The sequence below is a fragment of the Eucalyptus grandis genome, chromosome 8 (assembly GCF_016545825.1).
Source record: "Eucalyptus grandis isolate ANBG69807.140 chromosome 8, ASM1654582v1, whole genome shotgun sequence".
Lineage (NCBI taxonomy): Eukaryota > Viridiplantae > Streptophyta > Magnoliopsida > Myrtales > Myrtaceae > Eucalyptus > Eucalyptus grandis.
Window position 1 is genome coordinate 41,268,949 of NC_052619.1, and position 17,164 is coordinate 41,286,112.

Consider the following 17,164-nt stretch of genomic DNA (forward strand, 5'->3'; position numbering starts at 1 on the left):
TCTCTATTATTTAATGCTTTGATTGGGTGGTTTATAAATTGCTGCCGCACGCATTTAATCAAAAAATAAAAAGAATGGGTCGGTGACGCATCCTGAGACATCGCAATTTTAATTAACCGTAGAGGGATATTCGCGCACTCAAGGTTCGGGACGTGACTTTGATATCCTGGTAAACACATACTAAGGTGAAAAACCCAACAAGATGCAAGTTAAAATCTAGCAGATGTAGAGGTAGATACTTGCTCGCTGGCATTGGTCAACTCTAGCCAGAAGCAATGCTTTGGACTGTGCCATTTGATTAGTCTATAGAAATTGGCTTTCCCAAAAGGGCTCCTTAATTTACATAGCTCAGTTTTGCCACCCTAATTGTGCCTCTCTTTGCCTTTCAAATCATATCATGAAGAGAAACAGAAGGCTTGAAACCTTACTCCACCATGGCATTAAGTGAATCAGCTATTCCTTCCCACTTGCGATCCTTGTAGAGAATAGAGAACCTCAACAGTTCAGCTATAGCTGCCAAAGTTAGGAACCATTCCTTTCTTGCCCTTATATGGAAACTAACTCAGGGCCCTATACGAGCTATCCTCCTTGTAGTATCCATTGATCGGTGTGCTGTATATTGCGTAATTGGCCTCTATGCATTCATCATGGATCGACTTAAACATCTTCTATGCTTCCTTCATATGGCCTTTTAGGCACAACCCTTGCACTAAAACACCGTATGTGTGCACATCAAGAGTGAATCTAGCCTTCTGCAAAGATGAATAGATGTCGAATCCTTTCTCCATGTCGTCTGATCGTACGTAGGCACTAACTAGAATAGTATGGGTCACTTTAGAAAGAGAGATGCCTCTCTCCCCCATCTCCTTCAGCAAATTTGTCATGGCAACCAAATTCTAGGCTCTAGCATATCTAGCATTCAAAGTGTGTCGTATGTAACCAACATGGGGAGTGAACACTTGACTTTAGCTGATCAAATAAGCTGAAAGTGTGACATTCTAAATTTTCGACCTTGTTTCGATTAAATGAAATGGGCTTTTTATTGACAAGCCTGTGGTTCTTTTTCTCTGAATTGGCCACTCACGAGATAACTAATTTATCTAGTAAAGCCGTTAAGGAATATAAACACGATAGACTTAAGAATTCGATCAGAAATCGACTGTTCGACCGTGCTAATCTGCAAGGGTCAATACGACCCCGCTAAAATCGATTAGAGATCGAAGATAGGTCGATTCGACAGAGGCATGTAATTAAATTGAATCACCTAATTGCAAAATTCACGTCGAACGACATTAAATTGATTTTTTTGTCGATTATGTACTCAATGTCCGTAATTGAAACCTTGAGATTTTCACGATAATCGAGAGTCGCCTATGAGTCAGAGATGCACAATGTGGATCGAAAATAATCAACCACAGGTCAAACATGTTAAAAATTTCTAAAAGCTATTCGGTAGGTTAGGTTACGTTAAAATCACGTCTAATTAAAATTAACCACAAAATTAAACCCGGTATCAGGAATTGAAAGTTTGAGCATGTCACGATTTATTTTTAGGACGTTGACTCATCCTTTGAAGAATTTTTGGCAAGCCCGGAATTTTGGTGGAAATTCAAAATTAGACAATTTAAAGTGTGGAAATTCGGAGGGGCATTTTCAAGAGAAATTTTGGCATTCAAAATGGATTGAATTGTGGAAGAAATTATGGAATTTGGTTAGGGCTTCCTCCTCAGCAAATTTGGCCATGAAATTGAAGTTATTTGGTGTGAAATTGAGTTAATTTGGTGAAGGAATGCATGAAATTCGTAGGCTTGTGGGGGCTGCAACATTTGGCCATCAAACTTGGCTTGTTTGAGAAGATTTAGAGGGGAAATGGCTGCTGGATAGGGCTGAAGCTTGTGGGGCTTTGCACTTGAGTTTTTGGGATATTTTCCCTTGACTTTGAGGCCTCTTGTCCCCTTTCCACTAGCAGCAGCTTCTTCTTCTTCTTCTTCCTCTTCACTTCATCTTCCTCAATCTCCATTTTCAGAGCACAAACCAGCCAGCCCCTCACTAAAGTCGCCAGCCCTCCGTCATCCGTCCAAGTCGTCCGTCGTGCTGGTTGAACGCCGTGAGCCAAGTCCCCGCGTTTAAGCTCCCCCGTGCCCGAGCCTACTGTCCGCCCAAGCCGACCGCGTCCGTAGCCGCGCTCCCCTGGCCGCCCGTCATTGGTCCCTGCTCAGCCACCGTCTCGACCATGCCACCTATTCGTCGTCTCCAATTCCCTCAGCCAAACTAGCCAGCCCAAGCTTAGCCCATTCTAGCCACCGTAGCCCTTGGACCAGCCCAAAACAGAACCAAACTCACAGCTTGAGCTGTGAGCTTTATAGGCCGCTTTTGAGCCCTTCTAAGCCTCTTTTGGTGTCGCCTAGACCCAAGTTGTGGTTGTCGTCGTGCCGTCACTGTGAACCACTTTTTGAGCTAAATCAGTGAGTTTAGCTCCTAATATCTAATTAGGGTGCTAATTACATTTAAAGGTGAATTAATGGCTAATTAATTGATTAATTAGGCTAATTAGGATTAGTGATATTTAGTTAGCTTAGTTAGATTAGTTATGACTATTTGGTTAGTTCAATAGGTGGTTAGATAGTTAGTTAGTTCAATTAGTTAGATTAATTAGTTAGTGAGTAGATTAATTTAATTAGTGCACTTAGGTGGTTAGTTTAATTGAGTGTTTTAATTTAAATATTTTGCAATTTATTTTATTAAATGCAATTTATTTAATTATTTATTAATTAATTATACCGGAATAGCCGGTTATCAGAATTTTGTGCCGATCGTCATGGTTGTATTGGTTTGTGTAATTGAGTGCTAATTTATGCAATTAAATGCTGGTTGATGAATTTTGATTTATTATTTCAAAAATATGAATTTTTGGTATTTAATTAGAAAATACCGGGTGTCGGGTTTTGACACCAAAAATGTTTTTAGGTACTATATAAAATCATGGGATTTTGAAAGAGAAGATATCACGTTTTATGGTTCAATTCGATTGTGTACCCATGCACAAATATTTTACCAAGTGCTTTTAATATGAAGAAAATAGGCCAAGCACATTATTTAAATTAAGGCATTTAAGTGGAAAGCACGATGTCCTTGGTCGAGATTGGATGTGCGTGTGATCTTTATGAGAACCCGTCATGAGCATTTACGCCGAACGATACTCCATCGGGAATGCCCTTGTCAACGGATGCTAGTTGTAGTGGAGGTTGGGCCGATGCTCTTTCAGGAATGTCGTTTAGATGTAGATGTTGTTGTGCCCGACGAAGCGGAACGACACTCGGTTATGCCAGATGACCACCGACTGTTGAGTTGGCCATGGCCATTAGGTCGTAATTAATTGGAACGCTTGAATGAGTGAGACCGCGTATGATTATGGGACAAAATTGTGTGGCACGGAATGAGACATGTCATAACGATTTGGCCTTATAATCGGGACCCATGTGATTGATTGAGACATGAATTGAAGTGTTCCAATTATTGAGTGCATTTACTGTATACATATGTTATATGAGATGTACTAACGTGTAGGAAGGTGCTAAGGCGAGGTAAGTCTTATATGATGTGTGTATAGATTACCTCTAGGTTAATTATCTTCCTATTCGGGGTTCAGGATGTAGACTCGCTAAGACATCATCTCACCCTGTCGTAGTTTAAATTTTTACATGTCCTTAGATTGAGGTGTGCCCAGTTTGTTTTGGGTGGCCGTGAGAGGCCAATACCGAGTGTACCATCTTCCCTGTCCTTGGGAATCCCTAGACCCGCAAGCTCATCGTGACCACAATCTAGGTCAATGAGGGCCAACCTCAATAGATACCTCATCGATTCAAAGCGTGGTTTCGTCATGGGCCTAACGGGGTCCGGGAGGGTCCCTTGGATGGTTTCGACGGACTTGCCATCGAGGGTGAGGGTGAGGTGGTACTCGACCCTGTCGTGGATGCCGATGTCATAGCTGATATCACGGCGAACGAGTTGCCCGAGGCTGACGAGTTCGAAGTAGAGGTGGTAGCTGACCCTCTAGACCTCGACATTTATAATGGTGTCGTGATAGACTCGGATCCTAAGTAGGAGGGTCTTGGGACAGGGTTAGCCTAGTAGTTTCTTTCGAGATAGACATTATGTGTATAAACTTGGCGTGTTTATAAAGTGTGGTTTGTTTAAATTGAGTGTCCTGTTTTTCTATCACATGTTTGCTTGTTGTCTGGAGATTGATTAAATCCGCTTCCACATGTGTATAAAATGAATGGGTCGGTGACGCGTTCTGGGAACGTCGCAATTTGATCGACCACTGAGGGATGTGTGCGCAATTAAGGTTCGGGGCGTGACAGAAAGCTTTATCCAACTTTCCCCAATTACAAAATCAATGTATGAGTGTGTTAAATGTAGTGCCACTCCTGTTCATGAAGTCCACCAACCTCTCAGACTTCCCAAACTACGGAGTCATGGCTCAGACCCCTAATGAGAATATTGAATGTAACAGCACTATAGATGATCCCTTGCTCGCGCATTTCATTGAAACAGTTCAAAGGCCCTGTTTACATCACCTCTCTTGCAAAGCACGTTGATCATGAGATTGCAAGTATGAACACTCGGAGCAACCCCACTAAGCTTCATCTTTCGGTACAACTCGAACCATCTCCCGTCTTGCCTTTTCTCAAATACCCATCAAGCAACACTCTGTAGGTTTTGCGTTTGGCAACTAAACCCAACTCACTCATCTCCTAGAACAATTCTCCGCTCTTTTGACATCGCCATGTTTTCAACAGCCATCAGTCAAGACCATGTATACGTAAGCCACAAGTTCATCTCCTTCAACCGAGCAAAAATCTCGAAAGCCCGGTCCAAGGGACCAGCTTCGCAACAGCTGTTCGCCATAATTCCGAGACTCCACTCGGTTAAGATTCTGACTTTGGCCGTGAAATCATTGAACAGACGCCACACCTTATCAAACGAGCCCGACTGAATGAGAGAACTCAGCGGATTGTTGAAGGTGCTCCAATCAGGGACGAGTCTATTTTTCGCCATTCGGGTCAAAACTCATGGACTCGCTCCATCGATGGAGATTGCAAAAGGGTGAGAAGGATTATTTGTGAAGAACAGCATTGACGGGGATTGAATTGAACTAAGTTCTCGTTGGGTTGGGAAATGCGACCAATTGAAGGTGTCAAGTGACGGAAATTTCACCATTTTTGGAGCGACAGTGAGAGCTTGGCAGGTTTCTTCTCTCTATCTTTCCCTTTAATTTCAATTGTCAATTGTTGTCAAGTTCTATGGAATGCAAGATTCCATAACTTACCTCTGAATAAGACTTTGGCCATCTTTCATCAGCCCTGAGACAACACCATGATCTATGAAAAGTCACCTTGCACTATCGAAACTAACTTAGCAACCCACGTTAAGAATGATACGATCAGATTGAGGAAATTACTGTCACAGGACAAAATCTCGTTTCGTTTTTCCTATGCAGACACCATATGGACAATTAAAACTGTCTATAGTAATCTCTTGCTCTCAACTCACATCTCTTGCTCGCACAACCAGCTTCAAAAGCTGTTAAAGAATAGCAAACTTTTGCACCTTCAAATGCAGATAATTTGCTACTAGGTGCAGAAGAAGTTTGGCCAGCTCCTTCTCTGAATCAATAACCGCACCAATTTGAATATCATTCTGGACTACAAAAAGAGAACTTTTCTCTCAACCAATCAACTTGCACGTTTGATGTGGTGTTTACAAACCAAAGAATGTTAAATCACTGAAAGAAGCAAGAAAAATTTCTCGGGAACCAAGGGCTGAATGACCCTGAGGGAATCAATTGTGAACTGGTTCAAGTGGGTCATGCTTAGTCACTTTGCAACGAAAAGATCAATTCGACGATAGGAAACCCACATACGGATCAGCGAAAGCAGCATCATTACCAGGACGTGAGAACACAATCTGCATCCAAAGTTCATTGAAAATTACACTTTGAAAACGAAAAAAAATGCGTTTGTAATCTGCACTAGTGTATTATTTTTGTTTACAACTTGACCATAGTGAAAGCAGACTTCTCCCATCAAGAGGAAAGAAAGTACTACTACTTAAAATAATGAGGCATTACCTGATAATTTCCAAGGGTGTGCGACTTAAAACCAGCTGCGCAATAGTCGAAGTAGTATTCCCATGTCCTTATGAACTCTTCATTGAATCCCAGAGCCAATATTTTCCTGCAAAAGGAGAAAACTGTCATGAATGACTACTAAACTGGGAGAAATTGTACCAAAGTGTTGCAGCATCGTGTCACTAGTCACCTCTTTTTCTCCAGGAAGTTCTTCCTCCAACACTGAAGCGTTTGGTAGTAATGGATGCCTATGTTGTCCAGATGCTCCACGCTGTAGTGGAAGGCCTCTTGGTGAATAAAAGAAGTGAAGAAGAACAGAGAAACTTATGGGCTTAATGTTAAGCAATTGTACCAAAGTCGGGATGCGGACGCCATAGCTGATGTTATCCTGCTTAACGAAGGCAGGCAACCACCAGGGAAGATATACTCTTTCATGAAGCTAGAACTTCGCCTGTGTTCGTCGTACCGCTCATCGGGTATGGATGTGAACTAGTGGAATTTAACACACCAGTGAGAAAATAAGCACATCCTTTACTTATGAAACAATAGTTAGAGCCATAAAACTGGTGTATGTTACATGCCTGTAGCACAAGAAGTCCGTTTTTGGCTAGCACTGATTCACAACAGCTGAAGAACTCCTCCATGTATTCATGGCCGACTGCTTCTATCATCTCGCTGTGATTCCATTCCATCTAGAGTGAGTCTTTTAAGCATTTTTTTTGGTCATTTTAACCATATTATGAAAAGACAAACTCACCAGGAAATGATCCTGTCATATTTGTAGGTACTTGGCAATTGGCGATAATCACAAAGAAGAAATTTGATGCGGTCCTGCATCAAAGGAAATACATTATCTCTTGAACCAAATAAAGTAATTTTTTCAAGTACCAAATGCAGGCAGATTGGATACCTGAAGGCCTGCTTCTTTCACTCTTGATTCAGCATACTTCAGTTGCTCTTTTGACAAAGTAATGCCCGTGTATTTGCATCCAGTTTGCCTGACAACTTCAATGGCAAAGCTTCCCCAACCGCAGCCGATTTCAAGAACTTCATGTGTCTTTTCAATTCTTGCCTACATTTTGATAAGGCAAAAGTATTAGCCACAAAACAGTCAAAGGGTAACCGTCAAGCAGCCCAACTAATAGCAAATCAAACTTACTTTTTTAATCAAAAGACAGATCTTTCTCATCTGGGCCACCTTTAGGTCTTCACCTGCCATCTATCAAATATTTCAACAGGACAAGTATGCATCATTGTTTTGAGCGACTAGACTGCATTCAGATATGGATTTTTTATTCACTCTGGCTTCTAAAGCACATATTCAGCAGCGGAAATATAAAAACACAGTTGTGGTTGCTGACCTTGAATACTGCGCATGAGTATGTCATAGTCTCATCCAAGAACAGCGAAAAAAGTTCATTACTCTGCCAACATGACGAAATGGAAATCCTAGCATTACATCATATCATATGCACAAGGACGATCCTGCTTTTGATATAAATCATGTTGAGAAATTGACAGTGTATTCTGGTTTGTTCTGATCTGGTTTGTTCTGTTCTCTTGGAACAATGCTAGGAAAAAAGAATAGGAATAAAGTATCTACCAGATCATAATGCCGGGAGATGTTCCTGCGAGCTTGTGTTAAAGTGTTTTGCCTTGATACATGCTTGAAGTAGTACTTAGCCGAAGCAATACCAGCTGTTAATAGCATTGGTGTCCACCAACCCCTAATAAAAAATGGGCATTCACTGGTTTAGTATCTTTAATACAATCGTACAAAGTCAAAAACATTTTGTTCCAATTAGTAATGAATTATGTACCTTTTCTTACTTAATTTCGAGATGGTAGTATCAGAATCTCTGTTGGCTATGAGAATCTGCAATTTTCCATATTCTTGACAGGCGATTAAGCATTTGAAAAACTCAAAAGGATACAGCATTGAAAAATGAAGTCCATTTAATGAAGAAAAAACCTGAAAAAGATTTAGAAGACCCCCATCTTTATCTACAAAAGAAAAATCACCATTTATGTACGCATCTGCCAGGCCTAGATCAGCCTGAGTCATCACCTGAAAAACCAAAAAATTCTCTATTAAGACACAAAAGGGTCTCAGCCGGGAAAAACAAAAACTGCACTTCATCCGTAAGAGGGTCCTGAATTTCTGATTCAGTGTGCACAGAAGTTGCACATAAAGATAGAACGATACCTTCCAGTAAAACTGTGGACTGTGGATCCTCAAAGTAACAATTAGAGGACATCTTTTTGTGGTTCCCTTGAATGTAAACATTGTGCCTCCTTCCTCTAATAAACTGCCACTCAAGAAAGCACAATTATCACTATGTAATTTTCAATATGTTCCCCTAAACCGTGAGTCAATAAGAACATTTTACATTTTTGAGTATCACTGTTATTGACAAGTAAACTCACAAATTCTGATTCTGAGGACTAACTAATATGCAGAAGTGGACCACAACAAAGTAGCAATGGATATGACGTTAAAGATGAGAAGATGTTGACTCAGAGCAATGACGGTTAATAGTTCTGAAGATCCACATAAGACAAGGAGATATGTACACTACCAGCCAATAGTTATCATGATAAGTAGTAGTATACTCACATTAACGATCCTGTGGAAATATAACGACCAAGAAATCTAGTAACAAAAAGGCGTGCCCCCATTTCCATGAGTGAAGGAACCATATGTTGAGGATTCTCAAGAACAAAATGACTTTGTCCAATCACTCCATGTGCAGCAGCCATGCCAGCCTGCAAATAAGTCCCTTGACTTAAGATTCGCATATACAACTTGCCCACAGAGAGAGAGAGAGAGAGAGAGAGAGAGAGAGAGAGAGAGAGAGAGTCTATACCTTCAATCCATCCTCATGGAAGCCATATCCTGAAAGAAGAATAAAAACTCAAGTTGGTAATGAAATACGACCTGAGTCCAAGAATTAAAAAATTCTTTCTACCAAAAGATTCAAATCACAGCAATTTTATGAGCAAAGACCACACAAAATTGACTCGTCAATTAGGCATAACTTAGGACTACCCCTCATTCAAAAATTAACCTCAAGAAATATGGCAAGAACCTTGTAGAAGTATTCTTTATCACATGCCCAGAAATAAATGATACTCTCAGTGTTGTTACAAAAACAATCACTAGTGCTAATATAGAAATTTCAAAGGCTCACCCTGGTATGCTCCGCAGAACCAAATTCCTCTTTTTCCTTGGATCTGATCTAGCTCTTGTGAAGCTTTCGATGCAGCAACAGATGGAATTGGATGGCCAGTGCACCACTTAAGCAAAGTGTTTTGTGGTTCTCGTGAAGGATTGAGAGTCACAAGAAATGGCAAATCCTTCTGATCAAGGTTCTGCAAATTTTCACAGGCCCCATTAAAGAAAAAAGGATCATTCATGCTGAAACTGGTGCCAGCAGAAAGGGAGTTCTAGAGGCAGTCAAACCACGGAAATTGTCAACGTGTTGAGGAATGCACCTCACGAAGATGCTACGTTGCTTAAATTTTTAGTGGGCATCAACAACTTTTATGCATATCAACCAAGTACTATTTAGTGTAGTTTATGCACTCCATGACAACTGCAAGTTTCACTTCTTTTATTTTAAGGTGATATGTAGCACGAGTTTGTAGTGCAACAGATCCCGAAGGGAACAGCAGAATCAGAAATAAAATCAGCAAAGCACAGTTGCCATACCTGAAGCACATCGAGCCAGTATGTCAAGCACACTTTATTTTCAGTACTCCCCAGAAAATTCCACGCACTCCACGCTGCTGGGTTTTTGGGCATGAAAGTTTTGTCATGATGAAGATAAATGTCGCTGCCAAAAGAAAAATGTACCAATGGTTTTGCACTCTGTAGTAGATATAAAAAGCAAAAAGAACCTTGCCACTCTCGAAATTTCAATTGAAATTTCCCCAAGCAGAAGACTTAAAGCAGATGCAATTGACAACGACATCACTGTGGACACTATTGTTGCACTCTACATCAACTAACTGCCCTTGTAGACAATTAATTGGATATTTGTAAATACTGGCCACGAAAACATTACATGAAAACGTGCAAGCGACAAATTAACCAATTATACCTGTAGGCATATTGGAATGCACCAAGTACTCTCATCTCATCGTAAGTTGCTTGGTCTCCCAACAATCTCAAGGCATCCGGTGCATGGACAGCTACAATACACTTATCATATAATTCTTCAGAACCATCTCCAGTTAGGACAACGCATCCTGTTCAATCTCCTGTTATCGATAAACTGCAGACTAAAGGGACCAAAACTATAAATTGTCATGATGATTCTTAAATATACCTATGATGACAACATAGTTATTACGCCTATATCGTTTGCTCTAATTCCATGTTATGTGACCAAAACAGTGCAAAAAAGGAGAAGACTACCAACATACATACGCTGATCACTAGTTGAGATGGATCGCACTTTGCAACTTGTTCTTATTTCACACCCTCTACACTCAAGCTCATCTCTGACCTGAATTAACAAATATTTACATTTCAACTCATCAAATTCTTTGTAGGGCTTCCAGAGGAAAAATTACGACCAAGAACGTCCAGTTTTCCATCTTGAACCATTGGATGTCCGAATTATCTTCACCTTATTGACATAAGAATGCGAGCGTCTTCGGACAGTAAGCCACTGAGGGCGGCCAAAAACCTGCAAAGAAACCATGTAAGAATGAACAAAGAGTATGATGACAATAGACTGATAGAGATGGAAGAAAAGATTAGTTGATTAACTTATTCATACAAAATGCTACCGAGATTTGGTTGGTAGGACATCTAAATTTTGAAACACAATTTTTGTCATTTACAATCAATCGCCAACTCTTCTAGAGCCACATGACCTACCTGAAGCAAATGATGATTGCGGCAAAAGGACAGAACCGAGAAGGCTGAAAAGCTCATGACTCCTTTTGAAGAGCAAGACCAGATTGAACCACAAATTGGGATCTATAGAAAAATATAATCAACTGTTAATTCCCGTAGATCTACATTCTATAAACAAGCAAAGGACGGATTTTGTCAGATGAGTTAAAGATCAAGGATATGACAGAGTACAGTAATTCAACAATCTCACAATGTAAGCCCTTTGAAATAATTCAGAGTAACCCCGTGACTTGACAAACTGTCCCAAAGTTTCACTGCGGTCAATGTCAGGATTGCTCTCGAGCCCTTCTAGGTAACTGCAAAGATAAACAGTCAACAAACAGAGTGCCTGCCGGTGATTGTCCGGTCGTACATACAAAAAGGATGCAAGAACTTGAAGATTGGCTTATACATTTTAATGAGTAGGCCCAGCTGGATTACCTTGCAAAGTCTTGTAGGATATGCTACCGTAAGAATGAATATTGACCGTTTTCTCGACAACATTAGATATCTAATCATCTTATCCTGCTATAGAATGCATAGAATGTCCAAAGTTCCCTTTCGAAATATCGGTATCATTGTTCAGATGGTTTGAAATCTCATGGAAACAGTGTAGCATTTTGCCAAAAACTTAGGCTTCAAGAAATCACTCTTTACACTGATGTCATCCGTGATCGATTTAGCAATAACACTTCTTTAATGATATTTCCTACTTCTTATTGGGAAGATTGCAAAAATGATTACCAAGAAATCTTTGGCATAAATGATTATGATCAGTATCATTGTTCTAAGCTACAAGCAAAAGACCTGATTTACCTTAGGACATCCTCCTTAAATTTGATGATTTCTCTGAGCATTTGCCAGAAGTAAGGATTCAACACATTTGACTTTTGGGCAAACAAACTCAAAAGACCATTTTTGCTTCCCCATTCACAACCTTGGCCTTCGTCTAAGCTGACTGAGAATGACATGTCCGATATCTCCATATCCACTCCGAGACTCTCAAACAACTCCATCATATTTGGGTACGTAACCTGCAATAGACTCGGGATTCATGTCGGCATTAGAAGTTTCTCAAGATAAGCGATTCTTTATGAAGAAAATTACTTCTCTACTAAGCCCAAGAACCATGATCTCAAAGTGACAGAATAATAGATTAGTGGCTTCAACTCTCGTACCGATGACGTACTCACCGCATCAATGGTATATTGAATCAATTTATACTCAGAGACAATATTCGATGATTAAAGCTGCCCATAGACATTTCAATGGCCAACAATTTTTTTTTGTGACGTGGCATGTCTTGAGGGTAGAAAACCGATCAATAGCATATGCATCATTGATATTATACATGATAATAAACAAAATCTATCCATGCATACAATAGTTCTGATCACTTCTGTAAGTAGAAAGAAAGAAAATTTCAACTCCCTAAGTTTCTATATGCATTTCAACTCCCTAAGTTTCTATATGCGCGACATGCTTAAATTGCCCGTTTTCTCAATGATTGAAATCAAACTTTCAGGGCCAACACATTTTCCGGCCCAGCCCCAAAATCATGGGCTAGAAAAGAACTAGGCGGGCCATTGTTATGCAGCCCAGCTAGTGGATCTATTTATTCTTATTCTCAGCTGGAAATTGATTGAGACGTTCTATCTTTATGTCTATATTCAGTTTAAGTACGGTCATGCACGTTGCTTTTGTCATGCAACTCCTTTCTCTATAGTACAACTATAAACATAAAAGAAATCTCACTAAAGAATAAAGCAAATCTAACTAGATAAGAACCTGTGTTTTTTTGCAGGTTCTAAAACTTGCCGGATTGGTGAGCCCAGGGAAACACCAAGGCCCTGACCGAGGTCTACTCTAAAGTGTGAGTAGTAAGAAATTATTACCAGGATCTAGTCCAAAAAAAAAAAAAAAAAAAAATTAATGGGTTTCATGTGGGTTCTACGTAAATCCATCCTAAGTTCACTAAAAGATCGCTCGTGGGTGATATTGGTCGAGCCTAGAGCTCTCGTACATTTCGCATGGGTGTTCCCATGATCTTTTCGAAAACCCACCACAAACACCAATAAAAAGGCTAAGATAAGTAGAAGGAGATACATAATAAAAAAATAAAATAAAGAAGTAGGACATAATACGATGCAACTTGTTTCAAATCCAGGAAGAAGATGAAAAACAGACTTAGCTGTGCACTTTCATAGCCATGTCCCCTGTTGCAATGCCGTCCCCACTCCCAACTACCCATTATTAAAAAAAAAAAAAAAAAAAGTAGGAGATAATACGATGCAACTTGTTCCAAATCTAGGAAGAAGATGAAAAACAGGCTTAGCTGTGCACTTTCATAGCCATGTCCCCTGTTGCAATGCCGTCCCCACTCCCCACTACCCATTATTAAAAAAAATAAAAATGTAGGATATAATACGATGCAACTTGTTCCAAATCCAGGAAGAAGATGACAAACAGGCTTAGCTGTGCACTTTCATAGCCATTGTCCCATGTTGCAATGCCGTACCCACTGCCCATTATTTGTTCTCTCATCGAAATTAGAAATAGCATCGGAGAGAAAAATATTGTCATCAATTTTTATTTTTTTTTGGGATTTTTGTCATCAAATTCGAAAGTTACATTTTATGTCTTAGTTTTTTAATCATCGGATTACATTTGACAATTAATTTTCCAAAGTGGTTAGAAAGTCAGGTTTAGAGACAATAATATACACACAAATGAGCATCACATGTTTGAATAATCATTTAAACCTTTTTATGCTAATAATGAAGTATTTGAAACTCTTGAATCACCTCATAGTTTTTAATCAAACATGCCAATCTCCCTTCAACTGATAATAATACATGCTCGTAACATAAACATACCTAAATAGGTAAATTTAATATAAATTTATATTTTAATAAGCGAGACCTCATGTAAATAGGTTGGCTAGTCTAATTAACAAATAACTTGTGATGCTTAAAACAACACATACGCGCACATGTTACTTAAAACAAAAAGTTTCTTTTTTTTAAACATCATCATCATTTGCAATTCTTTTCAAAATGAAATACTTGAATTAAAAAAAATCGAAGAACTACAATGAGACCCAATCATTTTCAGTGCCTGTAATTTTTTTGGTTTTATGGCTGACATTGCGGGGTTGGACCACCCCAACTTTCCTGCGGAAGCCCTTTTCTTTCAATCCACCGTTCTTCATAGAAAACCAAAAATAGTTCCATATCACAATCAATTCTACCCTATTCTCGTACTAATCCTACAATTAGAGTTTGATTGAACTTCTAAAACTAATAGCTTTTTTCCCTTCATGTAAAAGTAATATATTATTCAAATTTTTAAAAACATTATAATCTCCGCTTACCACTACAATAGTATTAAAATGGAAATAAATGGTATGAAGACAACAATAGCGTACCTATCTCGAAAACCATTAATATCTATCTTATGGCACTCCGGTCTTCGGAAAAAGCTTTCCGATATATGGCAAACGGAGAGTATACTTGCAGAATCAGCCCATCTTGTATTTAAGATGAGAGAAAAAAGATACAGAATGTATATGCCACGAAAAAAAACAAAAACAGAAGATTGAAATTAAACCTATGCACGTGTGGAAAGGCACTGCGACTTTCTAAATCTGCACATTGCGCGTTTAGAAAGTTGCCTTTTCTACGGTCTTCGCACCTCCCCAGAACCCCAACCTACAAAGTTACTTGTTGCATTTCTAGAGAAAAGAGGATAAGCAAGGGCGAATTGAGAAATGACGAGGAAGTCATTCTATCTGTCACGAGATGTTTGGCTCCTGACATTTATTGCTCTAAGCAGAGAGGACTAAAAGAAAATGGAGGAAAATGCAGTGGAGATAATGGTGCGCAAATGTAAAAGAAGAAGAGAAGAACGGAAATGGAGAGCTGCAGACTTACACGATTGAAGACCATGAAGCCGAGGCCCAGGTCCACGCCGTCGAATGAGACGGTCTTGGCATGGCCGCCCAAGTAGTCCTCCTTCTCATACACCACCACCTTTGCTCCTCCCCTCGCTGCCTCGTAGGCCGCCACGAGCCCGCTCACGCCACCCCCAATCACCCCCACTTTCATCTTCTTCCCAATCTGTTCTCAATAGATACCCTAATCTCGATTCCAAGGAAATAGGAGGAAAAGAGACCTGTTGAATGAATGCCAATGCAACCTCTCTTCTACGGTTAAGTTGAAAATTTTTCTGCAGTGATTAGGGGCACTCGTGAAAATGCATGGAAGTGGAGCGTGAGGCAAAACAAGAAGGTGGATGATTTTTCGGAAAGGACACACAATGCATAGGGAGGGCGCGAAGAGGAAATCTTTTGAAGGAAATTGTCGATTTTCTTTCTTTCTGGGGATATGAATTCAAGAACTTCCAGTCGAGAAGAAAAATGCTATGTACCCATAATTTTCTCGACAGTTTTCTAAGCACATTCCGAGAAAACTTTATCCCTAGAGAGAGAGAGAGAGAGAAGAGAGAGAGAGAGAGAGAGAGAAGAGGAGGAGGAGGAGGGGGAGGAGAAGACGACGAAAACGTTACCTTAAAAGTGTGTTGCGAGAGAATAGACTAGAGAGAGAAGCCTAGAATCTGTCGGACTGGTACTTGCATTCCCTTAAATATCTCCAGCTACTGGTTCTATCACTCCCCAATGGCAGCTCTCATTCTCATACTCTCTCTCTCTCTCACACACACATTCTGTCAATTACAAAGAATTGAGAAAAGCAATTTTAGAGAGAGAAAGAGAGCGATTCTTAATCTTACCTTACCCAATCCAATTTGACACCGATGTAAAATGTGTGAACGAGTGCTTTGTAACATAGAAATTATTAATGCATCCCAAATTTTTTGACATATTTGATTTAGTAGGTCTTTCATATATACGTATATATTAAGATGTGTGCTCTCATAATAATTTATTCTAATACACAACTCTACATATGCAAAATGTGTCCATATTTCAATTTTAGAGAAAAATAGAGCATATACTATCCATATAAATGTGACTTTTCATTTTTTTTGTAGCACATTTTGAGGACTAATAACAGAATGAATAGTTATAGATTAAAGTCTTTAAACATGTATTGATGAGCATTTAAGAAAAAAAATTATGCAATATATGTTATAACAACTCTTTCGAAAGGCTCATTGTATTCATATGTACCAATCTTCAGTAATATCATCGTGAAAATAACAATTTCAATTCATAGCGTGAAATTTCTAAAGTACAAAAAGGATGGGAGTCATAAGAGTTAATAAAAACTCGAGATAAATGTCCAACATTTGTTTGGCTTTTGTTACTAAGTAGATTCCTGATTCCACAATTTGGAACTTGCTAGACACTATTGTTGACACCTATTTTTACAAATAATAATAATAATAATAAAATTAAAAAAATTAAAAAAATTATTATTAAAAAAAAAAAAAACTTAGGGGTCGGGTCGGGCCGATCCGGCCTTGGCCCGACCCACCCCTTCTTCTTTTCCTTTGCGCTGGGCCCGGCCTAGACTTATTTTCTCCCACGGCCTAGCTCCTTTATCCTTTGGCCCAGGCTCTTCCTCCCCTTAGCCCGGCCCGCTGGCTTGTCACCCTCCTGTTGCGTGAGGACCTACAGAGAACAGAAAGCAGGAGCAGCGATAGAGAGTAGGGGGATCGGAGTGGCACCTAAACGATGTGATCCGCGGGTTGGGGGCCAATCCGGCCGGCAAGCTAGCAATTGCAGAGGCCATGGGCGTTGACCGGTTGCTCTAGAGGGGGGACGGGTAGAAACACAAGAGAAGGGGGCAGAACACAGAGAACAGGACAGAAACACAGAGAGTACCGAGAGGCAGAAAGCGGAAATGAGAGAACCGAGAGGGAGAAAAGGACTCATGGAGGTCAGCCAAGGAGCCAAGGAGCCCTCTTGGAGAGCCTTGCTGTCGCCGGTGAGCCGCCAACCGCTACCATTCCCGCTGGAAACCAAGTAGGCCTTTCCTCGAACACTTGGTGTGCGTCTCTGGAAATGAGCCGGTCGAAGCTCATCCCGACCAGTTCAGGCAAGCTCCGGCCACCTACCCTACTTGATGTTTTGGCATGTTTTTTTTTTTTTTTGGAGTTCAGAT

General features: G+C 40.0%; 1 protein-coding gene across 1 annotated transcript; it reads right to left on the reverse strand.

The window, feature by feature from the left end:
* Nucleotides 1-5,530: 5,530 nt before the first annotated feature.
* On the reverse strand, nucleotides 5,531-15,512 carry LOC104414445. Its single transcript, XM_039298880.1, has 24 exons — nucleotides 14,972-15,512; nucleotides 11,856-12,073; nucleotides 11,251-11,356; nucleotides 11,022-11,123; nucleotides 10,768-10,827; nucleotides 10,566-10,644; nucleotides 10,237-10,384; nucleotides 9,846-9,969; nucleotides 9,325-9,505; nucleotides 9,001-9,029; nucleotides 8,751-8,899; nucleotides 8,340-8,442; nucleotides 8,106-8,201; nucleotides 7,954-8,009; nucleotides 7,737-7,860; nucleotides 7,495-7,557; nucleotides 7,293-7,352; nucleotides 7,044-7,205; nucleotides 6,891-6,964; nucleotides 6,715-6,808; nucleotides 6,486-6,622; nucleotides 6,324-6,404; nucleotides 6,134-6,239; nucleotides 5,531-5,970 (listed from the first exon to the last, which is right to left on the reverse strand). Exons 1-24 carry the CDS (start codon nucleotides 15,143-15,145, stop codon nucleotides 5,899-5,901), a joined length of 2,598 nt encoding a protein of 865 aa, XP_039154814.1. The 5' UTR covers nucleotides 15,146-15,512; the 3' UTR covers nucleotides 5,531-5,898.
* Between the last annotated feature and the right edge of the window lie 1,652 nt (nucleotides 15,513-17,164).